This window comes from Ochotona curzoniae, unplaced genomic scaffold (genome assembly GCF_017591425.1).
Source record: "Ochotona curzoniae isolate NIBS_2020 unplaced genomic scaffold, NIBS_Ocur_1.0 scaffold_4506, whole genome shotgun sequence".
Taxonomy (NCBI): domain Eukaryota; kingdom Metazoa; phylum Chordata; class Mammalia; order Lagomorpha; family Ochotonidae; genus Ochotona; species Ochotona curzoniae.
The window spans coordinates 49,863,207-49,883,739 of NW_024467119.1; the positions used below are offsets into that span (position 1 = coordinate 49,863,207).

At 43.7% G+C, this 20,533-nt stretch overlaps 1 protein-coding gene across 2 annotated transcripts in view; it reads right to left on the reverse strand.

The window, feature by feature from the left end:
• The window catches only part of AP1AR (adaptor related protein complex 1 associated regulatory protein), a 31,770-nt gene extending 12,664 nt beyond the window's left edge, over positions 1 to 19,106 (reverse strand). Inside the window, exon 1 of one of the 2 annotated variants that reach the window (XM_040966568.1) lies at positions 18,715 to 19,106. In XM_040966568.1, coding sequence (XP_040822502.1) covers positions 18,715 to 18,797 — 83 coding nt within the window. In that variant the 5' untranslated portion in view covers positions 18,798 to 19,106. The remainder of the gene's footprint in view (positions 1 to 18,714) is intronic. The other variant, XM_040966567.1, reaches the window with a different exon arrangement.
• Between the last annotated feature and the right edge of the window lie 1,427 nt (positions 19,107 to 20,533).

The following is a 20,533-nucleotide window of genomic DNA, read 5'->3' on the forward strand; positions in this document are numbered from 1 at the left end:
CAGCTCCTAACATGTTAGGATTACTGGACAGGCAGCACCCCTTTAGGAACTGGAGAGACGTCTACGATTATAAGTGTGTATGGAAGGGGTTGACAAGTTTAGTGAAAGAACTATACTTAAAATCCCTTATAATCATGACTGAAGAACAAAAATAGCAATAAAACCACTGTTATTTTTTTCTTGTAATCTTTATCTACAGATATAGAGTAGTTTCATTACCCACTTAAAAAGCACTGGGAAAAGACAAAGATTTGGCATTATTATTCTAAATAGCTCACAGAACAAATCCAATATAAGCAGAATACTCTTAGTCCTCTAGCTCCCCTTTCTCAATATACACAGAAGTAAGTTGAACCTTCCAGTCACGTTCTGTTCTGGCATTAGGACACCTGCTTACAGCACTTCTCTGCCTGCAATCATCACTTTCCCCCTAAATGAAGAACCTGACTGATTAATCTGTTTCCTCGTTCAGTCTTAGTGAATGGTACAACTGAATAATGAAATATAGATAACAAAAGGATCCAAATATAAGCCATCAGTATGAGCTCACCTAAACCAATACCTTAAGCTGAGTACAATTGTCCAAATTAGGGGAAATACCTTTGGAAAATGCATCCATATTAAACAGAACACTGTAAAATCTGTAACTTATTTTAGTACACCAGTTGTTGTCTGCTGTACCACGCCCATTCAGCTACATGACACTCATGATTACACGTGACTAACTCCGATTCTGACCAGGCTGGACCACAGGCATCCCCCAGGATCACACAGAAACTGAGCAGACACCACCACACACCCATTGCAACTCCCCAGGGAGTGCTGGAGCCCTGGAGCTGCTGGTCTAATTCCTGACAATCTGCAAGGAGATAACTAAAATCAACTCAAGGAGTGCTCAAGTGGTTTGTAAGCCAACCCACAGGACCACTTACATTCCTGCTCTGTTCACAATGTAGCTATTATTGAGAAAACAAATATCCTTATGATAAATCCCATCTTTCGTATAAGTTTGATTTGGGTTTATATCCCCACAATCAATGCTGTGACTGATAAACAAGTGTTTAAGCGATAAAATGACAGATGAGTAACTAATTACTCCCATTTAAAGTACTGAAAGACATATTAAGTAATAATAATGAACGATTTAAAGCGGAAGATAGACAGCAAAATAAGCTAGAAAATAACTCAGGATTTCCTTTTAAGACTTTCCCTTTGAAACCTTATTCAAAGGGGCCTATATGATTCATGCCCACTATCGTAAATATTATATTGATAGATTACAATAAATATTCAATTTGGCAAATTCAGGGGCAGCATAGTAATCTGAAGAGCTTTATTCTGCAATTTATTTAAAATTTATTTGAAGACAAGGAACATGTGACATACATATATATATACATATATATGAATTACAATGTCTATTTTGTGATTATAGCACTGCCCACTGTCTATAGAACCCCTGGATAATGTATATAGAATAGGCAGTAAATCCAGTTGTTGATATTCCGTTATCATCTAGCCATAGGAAAAAAACTAGTTTTTCATGTATTTTCCCGTATTTTCTACTTCTTTGTATGATATACATTTTAAATTATTTAGAAAGCCAGCTGTTTGAAAGTAGCATTTTGAGCCTGGCACAGTAGCCTAATGGCTCAAGTCCTCGCCTTGCATGCGCTGGGATCTTGTTTGAGTGCTGCTTGTTGTCCTGGCGTCCCCGTTGAGGATGGCCCAAAGCCTTGGCACCCTGTATCCACATGGAAGACCAGGAAGATGCTCCTGGCTCTGCTCCAGCCATTGTGGCTACCTGGGAAGTGAACCAGCAGATGGAAGATCTTTCTCTGTGTCTCTTCTTAATTCTGTAAATCTGACTTTCCAATAAAAATAAATAAATCTTTATTTTAGTTGCTATGCCACAGTGTTGGGCATAAATCTTTATTTTAAAAAATACCATTTCAGAATGCAGTCACTTGAAAAGAGAAATTAGAATTAAATTCTATCATATTATTGCATATTTAGAATATAATTAAAAAATAATTATTTGAGGGCCCAGCTCGATAGCACAGCAGTTGAAAGTCTTCACCTTAAGCGCGCTGGAATCCCATATGGGTGACAGTTCTAGTCCCAGCAGCACCGCTTCCCATCCAGCTCCCTGCTTGTGACCTGGGAAAGCAGTAGAGGACGGCCCAAAGCCTTGAGACCCTGCACCTGCATGGAAGGCCTGGAGGAGACTCCTGGCTTTGGATTGGCTCAGCTTTGGCCGTTGTGGCCGCTTGGGGAGTGAATCATTGGACGGAAGACCTTCTTCTCCTTCTCTTCTCCTCTCTGTGTATCTACCTTTCCAATAAAAATAAATAAATCTTAAAAAAATAATTATTTGAAATGCAGAAAGACAAAAACAGAAGGACAACAATCATCCATCTGTTGGTTCACTCCACCCATGTCCTCAACAGCCAGGGAGGGGCCAGGGACTCAATCCAGGTCTCCGTGTGCATGGCAGGTACCCAATTAATTGGGTTACAACCTGGTGTCCATGAGCAGAAAGCTGGAGTCAGACAGAGCAAAGATGTAAACTCTAGCATTCTTTTGTTTGTTTTTTTTATTTTTCTTTGGAAAGTCAGATATACAGAGAGGAAGATCCTTCATCTGTTGATTCACTCCCCAGTGACCACAATGGGCAGAGCTGAGCCAATCCAGAGCCAGGAGCCAGGAACCAGGAGCCAGGAATTTCCTCCAGGTCTCCTACACGGGTGCAAGGCTTTGGGCCATCCTCAACTGCTTTCCCAGCCTACAAGCAGGGAGCTGGATGGGAAGTGGGGATGCCGAGATTAGAATCGGTGCCCATATGGGATTCGGGCACTTCAAGGCGAGGACTTTAGCTACTAGGCCACCCCAACCCTGGCATTCTTAAATGGGATGCTGATGTCCCAGGTGATATGTTAACTGCTGTGCCTATATCTAAGATACTAACAAATTACCCTGTGCCATATATCAATTCTTGTTTTATATTTTTCCTAAACAGAATATCAATAAACACGTTCTTATACTTATCTCAACTTGCATCTCTGCTAAGCAAAAAAACTACATGCTATTAATATGCACAACTGAAAATACATCCTATCTAAAATACAGTCCAATAAATATTTTTAAATTTATTTATTTATTTATGTATTTCAGGTATTTATGTATCTGGACAGGCAGATATACAGACAGAAGGCAATACAAAGATCCTCTATTCTCTAGTTAACTCCCCTAACACAACCAGAGTGAGCCAAACTGACCTGAAGCTAGGAAATATTCACTGGATGGAGGCGTGGCAACATAGCCTAGGGACTAAACACCTTACACCTCCCAGGATCCCATATGGACACTGGTTCGTGTCCTGGTTGCTCCACTTACTATCCAGCTCCCTGCTTGTACGAAACAAACCGGAAAAGCAGTGGAAGATGGCCCAAAGCCTTGGGACCATGCACCTGTGTGGGAGACCCAGAAGAAGCTCCTGACTTCTGGCTTCACATTGGCTCAGCTTCAGCCATTGCGTTAACTTGGGGAGTGAACCAGAAGATGGTAGCTCTTCCTCTCTGACTCTCCTCTTCTCTGTATTATCTGCCTTTCCAATAAAAACAAATCTTAAAAAAGCAACAAAAAACAAGAACTTCAGTGGAGGATCCTGAACAGCTGATTTGACATATGTATTTAAAGCTCAACCAGAAAGCCACTGTGATAGCAGAGCCAACAAAGGATGGAATCTTGGATCAGGAATGTAATGGTGAAACAGTGGACATCAGAGGAGCAGGTCTGCAGAATCTGTTAACACGCTACATGCACAGATGTGAGCACAAAGTAAGCATCAAGGGGGCCTCCCATGTCTGCAGCCTAGAGAATCCCAAGAACAGAGTTGTACTTACCAAGAGGAGGGAGTCTGGGATAAGCGTAGCTTTGTTTTTGGATGCCTTAAGATTGACATTCATATAGTACCTGCATGAGAATCCTTTATTCAAATTCCTCAGCTATAACCTTAGTGTAAAATAACAGTCCATAACCCCTTAAGAATAATTTCTATAATTAAGTCTGAGGCGGCCTCTCAATCCCAGATCACTAAAGGCATTTCTCTTTTTTCTTCAAATCTAAGTAATTCACCTTCCTTTATCTTCCCATCCTGGAATCGAAGCTGGTGGATAAGGATGCTTGCTATGTCAGCATTTTTTTCCCTTTCACACATATGCTCCATGCTACTATCAATACAAACATGACTGCCAGAAGCAAAATATACTCTATTGTTGGAGGAAGACTTGAGTTGCCTCCTTCTCAGGCTAGAAATTCAGAAAGCAAAAAAAAAAAAAAAGTTAAACTGCACAGCTGGTGTTGTGGCATAGTGCACTAATCTTCTGCCTGCAGTGCTAGCTCCCTGTATGGCCTAGCTGTTCCACTTCCCATCCAGCTCCTTGCTAATGTGCCTGGGAAAGCAAGAGAGGATGGCTCAAGGCCATGGCCCATGCACCCACACGGGAGATGTGGAGGAAATTCGTATGTTTTGGAGAGAGGAGAAACAGAGAGATCTGTCCGCTGGTTCACTCTCCAAGTGGTTAAAACAGATGGAGCTGAGCTGATCTAAAGCCGAAGCCAGGAGCTTCTTCTGGGTCTCCCACATGGGTGCAAGGTCCCAAGGCTTTCAGGGTCTTCAACCTCTTTCCTAGGCCACAAGCAGGGAGCTGGCAAGGAAGTAAAGCAGTGGGGATAAACCTGCACTGATATGGGATCTCGGCGTATGCAAGGCGAGGACTTTAGCCACTAAGCTACTGCACAGGGCCGCTTTTTTTTTTTTAGAGCTATTTTCACATGTATCTTCAGGAAAGGGTATTCTTTTGTTGAGTAAAGAATAACTGGGTTAGAGATGGTCAGTGAATATGCATTCAGAACAAGGAAAACAATGATATAATTCTAACGTCACTTCATCTTAGACTACTATCTTCCACTGGGACCAGACAGCTCAGTTTCTTCAAACAGAACTCTTTCACAGACAAGGTTCCGTATAAAAATTCTCTTTCAATAGTAATCCTATGGAATACTCCACATTATTTAATAGTAGCCACTAGCCACCCATTGGTATCAAGCACATGAAGTATAGCCAGTCTAAATTTTGGAAGTTTATTGTGTCAATGAACTCAGAACATTTGCTTCTTCGTTTCCTGCTTTCATTTCCTCTACTTAACACAGTCTGCATACACACATACACACACACACAATTTCTTTTTTCTTATATTTCTTTCAGTTTTAAAAGCTAAAGCTATTATGTTTTGTTCAGAAAACTTTCAGGCCTGGTGTAGTAGCCTAGTGGCTAAAGTCCCTGCCTTGCACGCGCCGGCACCCCATATGGGCACTAGTTTGTGTCCTGGTCGCTCCACATCCCTTCCAGCTCCTTGCTTAGGGCCTGGGAAAGCAGTTGAGGATGATGCAAAGCCTTGGGACCCTGTGCACACATGGGAGACCTGGAAGAAGCTCCTGGCTTCAGATCGGCTCAGCTCCAGCTGTTGCGGCTGTATGGGAAGTAAATCAGCGAATGGAAGATCTTTCTGTCTCTCCTTCTCTCTGTAAATCTGACTTTCCAATAAAATAAACAAAACGTTAATTTTTTTTTTTTACTTCAGGATAGTTTTTATAAAAAAAATAATTTATACAAGTATGTAGTAAAAGAAAGAGCTATCAGGTACCCTGCACCCAACTTCACCTATTCTTAGAACTTCTCATTGTTACGACTAATTTGGTACATCTATAACTGACACTCAGCTTTTCCTATTAAGGTCTCATACTAGCATATTTGTTATAAGTAATAGGCAATATTAAGCATCTTCTAAAATTTTAACCCAAACTCCTTCTATGCCTTCCATTCCCCCCTTCCACCTTCAGTAATCAACCAAATATAGTGGCCTCACAATTGTGTTTCTCATTTTAAACTAATAAATTTGTCTTTTGGCTTTTTTACTCGGTCTGAAGGAGAGAGCTGGATCCCTCATGTAGTTATCCAACAAAATTATTCTGTATTAATGGGAAAGTAAAAGGAGTTATTGGAAAAAACAAAAATTACTGGCCCAGTGTTAAGCAGGTCTCTCGAGGCCTGTGTGCTGTGACATACGGGTGTTGGTTCAGAGCACTGACCAGGGTGTTAGTTGTGTACAGGACAGCATCGTTAAAAATAAAGAAGGAAGGGACAGAAACATTGCACCGTCATCTGGACGTCGGACTCTTCAGTGAAAGCAAGACAGAAAACTTAACGAGTAAGAGCAACAATATCTAACACGGGAGTCCGAAGCTTGGCTACTGTTAGGTTAGAAAAATAACCGAATATCTTGTCATCTTCAAGTTGCAGAAAGGCAGTGTTTTATTAACTTAACAATTCTCAGCCACATAGGATGTTACAAAAACTAAAAGATCACAAGCTATTCATATAATGGATGGCAAATAGTTATGTTTACTAGGTGTAATGGGCCAGGAACTGACTTAGATTTTATATGTATTTCATATAAAAATTCTTTCAATAGTAATCCTATGGAATATTCCACAGTTTAGTAGCAACCACTAGCCACCCATTGCTATCAAGCACATAAAGTATAGCCAGTCTGAATTTTGGAAGTTTACTGTGAAATATACATTGGATGTTGAAGACATAGCTTCCCCCCACACAGTTAAGTATCTAACACTCCTAACCTTTTCCATCATATGTCCATGGTAGATTTCCCTCAGTTCCCTCTCCCTGTGTGTTTAGTTGACCACTGCTGTGCAGCTGAAAACGTTGCTGCATGTATGCCAATACCTTAGACGCAACCTGGAATACTCTAAGTATGCTTCTTTTACCAGTAAAATTGTTCAAATGCTTTTAGTACATTTTTATAACAGTTTGTGCTATCCCTAACTTTATACATTCATAAAAAGATCATTAGTCACACAATTTTTCATTAAGCATGAGAGGTAAATGACTGCTGACATTCAGAATTAGAGGAAATCTGGGATGGGAGACTTCTCTTTCAAATACATGAATCTTTAATAAAAACGTAAGGTTAAAATAAATCTGGCCTATTACTTTCATACTCACTTAAAATAAAGCAGGGCACCTTCGCACTTTTTAGGACCTATTGTTAGCATGTAATTAGGTTACACTGTACAAAGTTTCCTGAAAAAAGTTACTAAAAAAAAAAAAGATACAGAAATTGTTGTGGAACGATGACATTTTTTTATTATGCAAACATGATTGCTTAAGAGTTAACAACAGGCAGCACAAAAACAGAATTCTCTGCCTTCCTCCGACCCTTGAGCCAAAACCAGTATGGCAGTAGGCTACTAGTACTGACAGCAGCCTGCTGCATGCCTTTGGTAACTGAGGTAGTGAAAAGGAACAAAAAAGACTGAGTCCTTCAATGAAGTGCAACATCATAACGCCAACGATGCTTAGTTCTACAACTTGAGCCTGAATCACCTTGTTAAAAAGAGATTACTGGTCTTAGCATGAGGATGGTACAGACCTGGGTATGCTGTTCTACTGTCATTATCCTGACGTCAGTACCACAGGCCATTAGTCATTAGCACTCATCTCACAGGATGGATTTTCTTCTTCAAAACTTGTGGGCCATTCTTGGCCTTTTGCTCTCCCACAAAAATTGCCTGGAATCATTTCGTCAAGTTCCCAAAAACTTTTGCTATGATTTTCACTGGAACTGCCTGAGTTTCTTGCCAACAGGTGCCCATGAACACAATATTGCCATCCATTTATTTAGTTGGGCTTTTTTTTTTCTGTAAAGCTGTTCCAGGCTTTCTTATCTATTATTAATTCCTGGCTTTTTATCACGAAGGAATAAAATATGTATTTCACATGTTCCATGCTAACAAGGACAAATAAATTTTTAAAACATTATCTGTATTTATTCATAAATTATTTATAGTTCTTCATATTAGCATTTTGGAAAAAAATCTGACAATATCAAGTTTCACAATGTGGAACAATAGAAGCCCAGTGTTGGTGAAGTTAGTATAAAATGGTATAATTCCTTCAAATAAATGGACAATTTCTAGTACATCTGAAGATTGCAGTAAGTTAAAAAGCTGCAATTCCACTCCTCGGTATATGTATCTGAGAAATCTGTATACATGTAGAAACACATTTATCACAATGTCAACTAAAGTAGTAATAACATTTAAAAAAAGCAAACAAAATCCTTGAAATAATCTAAATGTCCATCAACAGAAGAATGAATACATAAATGGTGTCCTATTCATAAAACAAAACACTACATAAGAATAGAAATGAGTGAGTGAACTCCAGCTACACATATGAAACTGGGTATTTGAACACTCCATTGTAGTGGAATGGGTGAAGCTTCTGCTTGGGGCGCTCCAATCCCAAATCAGAGTGCCAGCTCTCCTGCTGCTGACCCGGCCTCCTGCCCAGGCAGCCCAAGAGGCCGCAGACAATGGCTCACATGCTGCAGCCCCTATAACCGTGCGAGGGCTGCCTGGAGTTCCTGGCTCTGGAAGGAGCACTTGGGCAGTGAACTAGCAGGGGGAACAGCCTGCTGCTCTGCGTTACTCTACAAACACTAAAATCCCCAGGGGTCTGCACTGCAGCAATCTGGGAGACTGGCATGCAGGCTTTTTATTTATTTATTTATTTATTTATTTAATTTTTATTTTAAAGTCAGATATACAGAGAGGAGGATCCTCCATCAGTTGATTCACTCTCCAAGTGGCAGAAACAGCCAGAGCTGAGCCATTCAATAGCCAGGAGTTAGGAGCGTCTTCCAGGTCTCTCACACAGGTACAGGGTAGAACCGGCGCCCATATGGGACTCCAGAGCGTCAAGGCAACAACTTTAGCTACTAAGCCTACTAAGCCTCCATGCCATGTCCTGGCATGCAGCCTTGGTTTGAAGAAACAATAATAAAAAAAGAACCACTACCCTAGATCAAAGACAAATTGATTGAACAAATTTAATCCATGTTTGTTGTACTTAAAGTAATTACAGAATAATCAGAATACAATTCTTTAGTTAGAGAGATGAGTCCATAGAAGCTCTTATAAGTGCCAGGAAATGAGTCTTATGAAATGAGTGGGGATAAACACATAGAGTTAATGCATGAATAAAACATGCAATCAAATTCATGAACAGGTAAGAATGATGAAAGGCTGGACTACAGTGATACCAATGGTGCTTGTGTGATAGTTCAATTGGCTAATACTCCTCCATCTTGCAGTGCCAACATCCTATAAGAGCACCAGTTTGTGTCCTGGCTGTTCCTTTTCCCATCCAGCTCCCTGCCTGTGACCTGGGAAAGCAGCAGAGGAAGACACAAAATCTTGGGACCCTGCACCTGTGTGGGAGACCAGGAAGAAGCTCCTGGCTTCCTGGCTTCAGATCAGCTCAGCTTTGGCTGTTGTGGCCGTTTGGGAAGTGAACCAATGGATGGAAGGTATTTCTCTCTCTCCTACTCTCTATAAATTTGCCTTTGTTATAAAAATAAATACATTTAAAAACAAACAAAGGCTGAGAGCTCCCCATGGACATTCATTTAAATGTGATAATCATATCTTTGACAGATGTCTCTGAATGACTTGAGGCAGATTTCTGTATATTCATTCTAAGAAGATGTGAAAGTGGACTCAGAGATGTGAGGGATATTAGGTGCAAACCACAGGCTGTGGTTGGTTCCTGCAACATAACACTCAGTGACAGTGCACATGCAGGAATCTAGAGAAGTTTTGAACTGGTATGAAACAAAGATGCAAATTCTTGCTAACTTATTTTTAAGTTAGTGTTGCCAAGGTAGACCTCAAGACAATTTATTAAGGGCAAAACTTGTCTCACTAAAAATAAACTGAAAATGCAGCTTTAATGCATCTCACGTCACTCTGCATAACAGGTAAATACTTCCTCCATTAAGTCAAGGTTAACTTAAAAATTCTCACAAACACATTGGCATTGTTCTTTTCTATTCCTCTGCATAATCTTTAAAAATATTCTGCCTCTATCTTCTATACTTGACACTTTAAATAAATGATGAGCCATAGCAAACTTTTTCAACGTCTATTAAAAATTAAAAGCTTCCCAGGACTTCCTTTTTTAACAAAAGATGAGAAAGGTTACAAATCGGGTGTCCAATAATTACAAAAATGATGGACACATTGCTTTCAAATTAATATTAAGTATTCCAATAGCGGGCTAGTCATTCCAACCTCAAAGGACAGAATCAGCAGACATGCCAGGTGGTATTGGCACTACTATAGGTGGTATAATAACTAATCCAGTGTTGTCAACTTGCCTGGGTCAGCAGATGACCAGACTATCTGGGTAAACATCTTAAGGGCGGCTGCAAGGGTGTCTGGGAACAGATCAGCATTTTAGTTGCTGGACTGAGTAAAGTTGCATGCTCTCTCCATTGTGCAACCCTGAGAGCTTAAGCAGAATAAAAGTGATGGAGGAAGGGTGTGACAGTTTGAGATGCAACACTGGACAGGGATTTACTCTGCTCTCTTCCCAAGGGCCCCAGTTTGTAGACAGCTGGACATGGAATTTCTCTCTCATCATAACCAAATGGTCTAATTTCTTACATTAAGTTTCATTTTTGTTTCTACAGGTGAGTCTGTAGGTAGATGCGGATATAGCCATCTCCTGTGGGTTGCGGTAAAGTGTTACTGTGAATTACTAATATTTACCTTTTAGTATACCTGTTCCTAATGGAGACAGGCTTGGAAGCCTGGCTATGATTCAGTTTGATGCCTTGGAAGGGAAGAGACAAATCTCCTTTGTATTGGACATCAATACAAAAATCATGGATTTGACACATAGTCTGGGTTTTTACAAAGAGTCTGATTTAAGGGAAGTCGTTAACTAGAAGGGACCTTAGAGGCCTTTTAGTTCTTTCTCATTGATCTTCTACTATCTGCTTGGTGCATTTGAAATCAATGACCCTCTCCTTCAGAAACTGCTGTCATTTAAGTATCTATAACAATGAATCTTCTAATTTTTTTCTTACATCTCTAAACTACTGAATGACATGCCTACGTATTTACAATACAAAGGTAAATAAAAATTGGCCCATTTGTTCAAGGCGCACACAGTCTAGGGGGACACATAAGTAAACTAAAGGGGTAAACGTTCTGCTGAGAGATACCAAAAGTCAGCCCCAGGAGAACTTAGTAAGGTCCCCCACCCCGTGGCCCAGGCAGCAGAGAGGGGTTTTACGAAACAGTGGAACCACAAATGTGTGTGAAGGGTATTATATGGTCAAAGAACTGTATCCATTAATTCATTAATAAGTACTTGCTGAACACTTATTCTGTTCTAGGCACTTAAATGGAAACTGGGTATTCACTGGTAAGGAAAAACAGGAAAGAAAGGATTTTTTAGATTACGATTAGCAGACAGACGTTAACTGAAAAATCAGATACTTTAGGTGTAATTCTAACCTCAGGAAGTGATCAGAAGAACAGAATATGGGTTCAGGATGGTATGAGGCCTTACCCCCTGAAGGGCAGAAAACGGCAGAAAAAGGCAGGAAGGCTTCTGCGAGAAGCAATTCCCGAGCTGGCATCCAGGTTAAGGGAATGCAGTCATCCAACAGCAAGGGAAGAATTGGATTCAAGGGAGAATACAGACTCAGGGGTGGGAAGGTGAAAGAATGAAGGCAGAACGGATACTCAGGGCCTTCAAAGCTGCAGTGAGGACGCCAGTCCTCAGTCTGGTCTTGGAGACACTGAAAATGTAGAATGTGCCAACACATGTTCTGTGTTAACACCTACATACACCACATCTGAAGGACAGTATAATGTGAGAGCAAGCTTGTAAATGTTGAAGGACTCCAACACGTAATGACTGAGAAGAAAATGAACATGTACGGGAGACAGCGATTCAGAAAAGCAACAGAGGGGATGTGAGTACTGAGAAGCCAGAAAACAGATACACAAGGCCAGACAATGGTGTCTGGTGAGGAAAAGGCTAACCACCGCAGAGATGTGGGTGTCTAGGTAAGGCTGTTTCTTTCATTTTCGATTTCATATTAGAGAGGGACCCAACAGGGTATCGTAAGAGTACAGGAGTTCTGCTAGGACAGCAGGTCAACAAAGTCAACCTGGGTCAGGGAACCACTGGTGTGTGCAAGACCTGCCACTGGGAGGAGACCAGATAGAGGAGCTTGGTAAACTCCATTGTCGGGTTGCAGTCCCTGCAGGTGAGTGCAAGAACCAAGACAAGGAGCAGCCCAAACCAGACGAGGTTACAGTACCCAGCAGCATGCAGGTCAGGTCAGGGGGTGGGCCAGGCTGTACTAGTTCACAACATCCACTGACAGATCTGAGAACCAGCATGGGGTGTGGGAGGGGATGAGTTGGGCTGCATCACCAGCCAGTTCACACCTGAGCTGGGACTGGGGGCTGTGGAAGTACCCACAGGTGAATGCCAAGGGAAGAGGAGCCATGTCAGTCTGGGGGATGAGGGTGTCAGTTCTGCGAACCCCAGGCACAGAGGGGTACTTCGGCCTGCCAGGGAGGTGGGTACTGGATCCATGAACCTCAGGGGTGAGGGGTCTGGAGGGACCTGGGTCTCCTGGTCCAGGTCACTGAGCCTATCTGCATGGTGGGAGCCATGTACATGAGCCCTAGGGATGGGGGATCTGGCAGGTCCTGGGTCATATGGCCCACGGCCCTGGACTTATCTACACTGAGGGTGCTAGGCCCATGAGCCTCAGGGGTCAGGGGTCCAGCTTGGTCCTGGGTCTTCCGGTCCAGGTCCTAGGGCCCACCTATATAGTGGGTGTCAGGTCTGTGAGCCCAGGGGTTGGGGGCCCAAAAAGGCCCAAGTTTCCTAGTCCAGGTCACCAAGCCTGCATATGTGCTGGCAGATGGGCCTGTGAGCCCAGGGGTTGGAGGGTCCAGTGAGTCCCAGGTATCATGGCCCGGGGCCATAGGCCCACCTGCGAGTTGGCTGCTGAATTCGTGAGCCCCAGGGGTGGAGGGTCTGGCATGGTCCAGGTCCCCTGGCTCAGGTCAATGAGCCCACCTAGGAGAACTGGTCATCCTCAGTGTAGAGAATGGAGTACTGAGTGGCAGACCACGGAGGACATGGTAGCTCACTGACATAGCAGAGAATGGAGGGCAGAACATATAGACAACTATTCCAGTCAAACAATGACAGCCAATATCTGGGCAACTGGAGATGTGAGGTCGATGCTGTCACCCAATGGATGTTGGAAGAGATTTCTCATCCATAGATCAGTAAGATCAATATTTTCAAACCATTGTGACCCTGGGTTGACATTGGGTGGCCTTTCCCCATCCTTGGATGTTGGGATGGTAGTGAGGCTGGGTATGGCTATCCCCTTATCACCTCCCTCCCCGGACAGAAATGGGAAGAAGAAATAGAAAGCTTGAAAACAAGGATCATACCTACTTCTCCTTAACCGTAGATCCTTCCCACCCTGATCCACTATGTAAACATCATCTAAAAAAAGATTAAAACAAAAAAGTACAGGCCTTGTACACAAAAGACAGAAGAGGCAGAGCATTCAAACATGTTGAAAAGGAGCATTCGGAAGGTATAGAATCTATGGGACATGGTAACCGGGGTCTCAGGGAGGATTTTAATAGGATTTTCAACTTTACAGCACAGGAAAGACTATATAATGTTTTCCTACTCACAAAAAAAGGGAACAAAGTACTGGGAACGGCTGGGGTGTAAAAAAAGAGAAAAAGAGTATAGTAAGGAAAAATGAATTCAGCTTTGCAAAATGTTATATTTGGTAGACAGTGGAAATACCAAGCAGACAATTAGAGATGACAAGTGTGGGTCGAGACACTTTCCCACACCATCAAGTGGAAAAGGACAATGAAGGAAGAGTAATGTGCGTGCTCAACACAGATCTGTCTCCTGTGATGCCATTATGCCAGAAGGATGCTGCTCTGAGTCCCAGCTGCTCTACTTCCAATTCAGCTCCCTGCCAATGTGCCTAAAAAGGCGGTGGAAGGTGGTCTGTGTTTGGGCCCCAAATCCATAGAAGAGAACCAGATGAAACTTCTGGGTCTGGCCTGTGCAAGTCTTGCCCACTATGACCACTTGGGCATGAAGTAGCAGATAGAAGCTGCTTCTGTTTCTCTCTGAACTTTGCTTTTCAAATGGGTAAACAAATCTCAAAAAATTAAATTAAAATTCATTATACAAGGGATCTCCAAAAAGTTAATGGAAAGTGAGTATTATGAAAAAGCCACGGATTTCTATTTTTTCTAGACCAAAATAAATTCCTAATTCCACTTTTTATGATATATGATATGTCTGAAGTACTATAATACATTTAATATCTTTAAAAATCTTGCATGTTCTCTATGTGGTCTCTTATTAAACATGAGTAAACATAAAATTTGTAGCTTATATACTGAAGTGTGTGAATGTGTGGTGTTTCCCTCAAGGTGATGCAATTACTCGGGGACTCAGGCAATACTGAAATAGGAAAGGAGGCCATAAGTATCACATGTAAAGGCACCAGTGGAAAAAAATTAATATTTTAAGAAAATGAGAAAAAATATCCCTCATCTGATATACAGAATCCTGAAAGTTGGCAAATCAGAGAATAAGGTGGGGAAAATAAGGTTACGTGATATGTCACAAGTTCACACATGGTATTGCTATCCTTAACAAGATTTATAATTTGTTTAAAAAGATTAAAATACTAAGGCTTACAGATGTGAAGTTTCTTAAATTAAAATAACATTAGTTGTTGGCATGATCTGGCACGGGCATTAGAAAGCCCAACTCGAATGACAGGAAGGGAAGAGGGGCTGACAATGTGAAAGAACCGTGAAAGCAGCCTGGGAGTCTCCATCAGGGAACCTGCAAACACTGTTTAAAGCAGAAGAGAGGAAGGAAACAGGTTCAATTTGTGTAAAAAGAGACTGAATAAAATAAGACATACAAGAATATTCTTTCCATTGTGGTGTGTATGCAGATGAGATTTGGAAGTAGTGATGCTCAAAGCCATAGCAGGAGATTGCTTCAGGGGTAGAGGGTGTACGTGTGAAGGGAATTACATAAAGACAAGACAATGGAAAGTGCCATATGTAAACAGAAGAGTGAATACAGCCACGTAAGTAAAGCCAGGAAAGTAATGGAAAAATAAGGATAAAAGGTTATGGCTGCAAAGTGCAGTTTCAACAAAAGAACAGATTATTCCATAGAATGAAGGGTGAGGCTGTTGACACATATAACATCTCTGGGGTCAGATGCCAGGCAATGCTGGGAAACGCAGCAGCTAAATGTTCACCTACAAAACAAAGAACAAGGAGTACCGCTTGGTAGTTAGGGGATGGAATCCGGACACAATCCCAGCTTGCCCAAACTTTCTAAGTTCCAATTTTCAATCCATAATTCATACCAACAGTGCTCATGTCCTCATAAAATTATGGTGAGGAAAAAAAAAATGACATTACGCAAAGAACTTAAACCAGTGCTAGACAAGTAGGAAGTCAAGGCCAGGATGTGTGACAAAGACCATCTTTTCTCACAAAGCAAAAGCAAATCATTTTGCTGCTGTAGTCAAAAAAGCCCATGTTGATTCTAAACTACAGGATTCTTGGGTGGAACCACTGTGTGAGACTATGCTAAATATAAACACATATGAATGTATATCCTAAAAATAAAGCAGGAATTAAAATATAGTACAATGGGAGTGAATGTTTAGTGTCAATATGCCTGCATCTAACATTGGATGATGCCAGCTTCCTGACAAAGCAAATCCTGAGAAGCAATGATTGCTCAGGTGACTTTGTGCCACTCCTGTGACAGACCCTGGCAGCATCCCTGGACCCTGTCCTTGCCCGCTCTGACCCCAGCCACTGCAGACATCTGAGGAGTGAATCAGTGGATGATAACTCTCTTGTCTCTCATTCTGTTTAGTTAATAAAATCTTTAGGGGATGGTCCTGTGGCATCTCAGGCTAATCCTCTGCCTGCAGTGCTGGCATCTCATATGAACGCCAGTTCTTGTCAGCTGTTCCACTTCTGATCCAGCTCTCTGCCCATGACCTGGGAAAAGAGCAAAGGAGGGGAGACAGAGAAGCAGCTCCTGGCACAGCTTCCAATCAGCTCAGCTCTGGCCATTCCAGCCATCTGTGGACGGAGGACCTCTTTCTCTGCATCTCCTCTGACATCTGCCTTTTAAGTAAAAATAAATCTCTGAAAAAATAAAATATTTAATATTAAACACAACTGGGTCTTCAGTCTGAGAAAAAATAATTAGGTCAAAAGTCAATACAATACAGAAGATTTCTTATACTGTCCAGGGGAACGTTAAGATGGCCAGGAGGTGGAGTCCTCTAGAATGTGTTGCCAAACAAAACTCCAGAGTGAAGGATGACTCATGAGGTCAATAAAGCTCACTACTTAGATATTTAATTCCCTCTCATTTAATCACCAAATTACCTTGAGTACTATGTTTTTCAACTAATCTCAGTATTGTTATTGACATCTTGACTAGTCAACAGATATAAAATGATTGAGCTTTGCAGCAGTTTTGTAAGTTTAAACATTGGTCATTCTAGTTTTGAGAACGGACAGGGTAAAATCGGTCATTCTAGTTATGAGTTGCTTCTGGGACACAACGCTACGCCCTCAGGCCTTCAGGGGCAGAGCTTAAATCAGGCTAAGGAAACTCAGAGTGTCCACCTAGGGCTACTGCAGCGACAACTAAGAGTAAATTACGTGTTTTGATTTCTAGCTACCTATCCAGACCTATGCCTGACAGGAAATCAGGAGACAAAAGATAACAACGAAGTAAGGGCGAAGTCTAATCCTGTGGTGTAAATCAAACCACATGCACCTGTCTATACGTGCTTACTGGAAACCGCACAAACAGTATTAAATAAGTGGATCACAAGACTCACGGAAGAGGACTGCCAAAAATCTATCTCCACGGATTAAAAGACACAGGATCAACATCACTATTATGTGGTTTCAGATCATAGTCTCCCCAAACCCACAGACTGTCAGGACCTCAAAGGCTTGCTCATGCAGCCCTGCAATGGACACAGTGCAGATGTAGCTGCTACTTTTATGGAACACCTACAGGCACATTGCAACCACACCTAGTCACTCGCTGCTTCCTGCCACTTCTGTATGCCACCCCCAAACGTCCCGCGAGTAGAGACAGTTTGTAGAATCATTGCGGGGTGGTGCTGGTGGTGGGGAGATCCCACAAGCACTACATCATGTAGCCCAAAGTCACACACAAATAACTTTTCTGCTGATCCATGTAGAATGTAAGACTCCACCTGTAAGAGATGGAATGTAAGGAATGCAACATGCTGGGACCAACTCCTTGGTGTGGCAGGTTATAGGGTGGCACCTGCTTCAGTTCCAGACCAGATCCCTGCTGCTGTACCTGGTGAAGCAGTGGAACATGGCCAAGTGCTTAGGCCCCTGCACCCAGACACCTGCAAGAAGCTTCTGGCTCGGCCTGGCCCAGCCTGGCAGTTGCAGTGAATTGCAGAGTGAACAAACAGATGGCTGTTCTCTCCTTTTCTCTCCCTTCCTCACTCAGCAACTCTTTCAAATAACTAATTTCCAAAAATTTTTGAAACGTACAAATAATACAGCCAAGTATCTAATCCTTTAGGCAAGCCTACTGAAGCAGCTAGATAATATAGCTGCATCCCCACACAAACATACAATTTCCACTGTGGGGACACTTTATGCAAGGCATTAGCCACTTCGTATGCTCAGGCAACACAAGGTCTGATGAATGAATAAGTTACCAAAAGATTCAAATTAAAAATCATTTGGTTTCAGTTTGTTTACATCACAACTTATTTTTGAACTCTGTCAGCTAGATGGGACAGATCCAGGAAATTCACAAATCTGTCTGAGAAGGCTTCTTCCTTACCCAAAGTAGCCTGGTCTGGATTTTCAAATTCCAGGTTTCAATTCCTGGGAGAAACTTAATAACAACAAAACCAACACTGAAGGAATTTGCCTCATGTTTTTAAATTTATTTATGAAATAAACACAAAATTGAAATACTTATTAAATGTGTGTGGTGTGCATAGCAAAATACAAGCATATTCCAGTTTTACTTAACTGAGGTCCACTTTACCTAGCAATACAAGGCACATGCGTAGCAAGCAGGACACAAGAAATCCTCGAGTTTCCCAGAAAAAAACTTCTACGAAAAGAAGGCTGTAAATACCATCAGAAACCTAGCAATTTGGCAAGCCTTTTGCACCTATCAAACAATTCATCAGAGTCCAGACTCATTTTACCCCAGCAGGCAAATGCTTCCTGTATAAAATCCATCAACTTTTCCAGCCAGTCACGTACTGACAGGTGCTAAAAGACGGATCAGCAATACTGGCTTTGGCATTAAACCCAACCCGACGCTGGGTGTGTCCAGGAGGCCGTGCAGCCGGACCTACTGCCCCCGAGAGCGGGGTGCTTCTTCTAGACGGTGCCTCCCGTGACTGCCCGCGTGACTCGGCACCCCACCGAAGTCCAACCCGCCTCCTCCTCGCCCCAAGCTCTCTCCCAGCCAGGGCCTCCTTGCAATCCCCAGACTAGGGCCTCCAGGATGCCCCCTTGCTAGTCGCCTGCTCGGTCCCCTGCAGGCCAGAGGCACGCTCCCCCGGCCCCCATGCCAGGGGCCGAAGAGGAGGAGTCACTGGAGACCCGGTCCCTCCCTCCAGCGGGGCTTACCCTCCGCCGCCTCCTACACGCTGCAGCCGCCCCGCTTCCTTGCGGAGCAGCCCGAAGCACTGTGTCCAGCAGCAGTTCCCCATCGCATGCCGCCCGGGGCCGCCGTTCCTCCACCTCCTCCCGCTCAAAGCCCAAACCCAGCTCCGGCAGCCGCATCCGCGCGGCACGAGCCGAGGGGGCGGGGGTGGCTCGGGGACCGGGAACACACAAGGAGGGACGCGGCGCTCGGGAACAAAGGCAGCGGTTACTCCCGGGGCCGCCAAGCCGCCGCGCAAGGGAGGAGCGCCGGGCTGCGGGCTCCAGGCTCCTGCGCCGTCCGCATGGCCCCTCTCGCCCTGGCCCCCCGGGACAACACCGGTGACCGCCTCCAGCCGCCGGGGAAGGCCGGTCCTGGGCGAGCGGGACGCCCAGGCCCCGCCTTCCCGCGCGTCCCGGCTCGCGCCCCGCCGCCGACGGCACCACACCCCCGGCTTCTCCGGGCACCCCATTGGGCGTGCGTCCGCGACGGCGCCGCCTCATCCGGCGCCCGCTTCTGACGGCACTTCCGCCAGCTCCCGCGGAGCTGAGCCGCCGTTTCTGCACCTGTTTCAGTCTCTGTATGTTGGTGGACCTCGACCCGGCCTACTGCTGTCCTCTTGGTGCCATGCTGGCCGCGTGTCCTTGGCTCAAGGCTGCGCTTTGTGAGCGCGCCCCTGGCGTTTGCTAACAGTGCACTTACTAGTGGGGAATAACAGTCGGGGAGTGGGGGGCGCTTGATGGAAGTTACTGGGAACACACCAAGAATGCTTTACTTCCCAAACTTCCGTGTGAACCTTGTGGGCAAACTCATTCAAAATCAAACAGTTGGGGCTGAGGAACTGTTGGCATCCTTGGGAATTTGAGGGATCTTGTTGAACAGGTTGTTCAGCTCTGCTGCCTGGGGACCGAGAGAGCTCCTGGGGCGCGTCCTGCTTTGTGCCTAGTTGAGAGTTGTTGGCCGTTTTTCTGAAGATGAGATGTAAGGAATGGTCTGGTGGGTAGACAACATGCCTCTGTTGACCAACCAGACATGCCAGCTGTAACCTGTTTCAATTCAACCAGGCAAAAGTCAGTGTGTTCTTAAAATTTGTTGTTAGTGATAAAAATGTTCAGTCACTTTCTTGAAATCTAGACCGACCAGGTTTTGAGTCTTAGCACTGCCACTTAACGGGTTTTCGGGTCCAGTATTTACTGGAATAGCCCGCGCTGGGCCACTGGGTTATCACCTCAGTACTGACTGATGCTGTCCTCGTTAATGAGTGAAATGGTGCTGACAGAGATGCTATGGGATGTCTCTGGGTTAGATTCCCAGCTTCCTGCCACGCCACACCCGTGGCAGGAGATGGGAAATGGTTCCCTGTCGCCTTTGTGGGAAGCCGGGATTGAATTCCTGCTCCCACTTTGGTCTGACTTAGCCCCTGCCTTTGGGGGAACTTGGGGAGTGAACTAAGGGACAGGGAATGCTCTGTCTCGGCCTCACAGATAGAACCACAGAATATGTAAATCCACTGTAGTTAACTGGCACACTCACCCTGTTTACCGCAGCTGAGCAACGCAGTGAGTGCCCTACACATGATCACAGACTGCCGAATCAAAAGCCAGTCTCCAAAGCTTACACACTGTGTAATTTTCTAGAATAGTCTAGAAATACCAGAATTGTGCAGAGTGTGTGGTTGCTGGGGCTCAGGGAATGGGAGTGGATCCCTGTGGGCATCAGAAGTCAGTATCCTGAATGTGCCACTAGCCTGTGGTTTTATAAGACATTACCTTTAGTGAATGATAGGTTAACAGAACATACAAG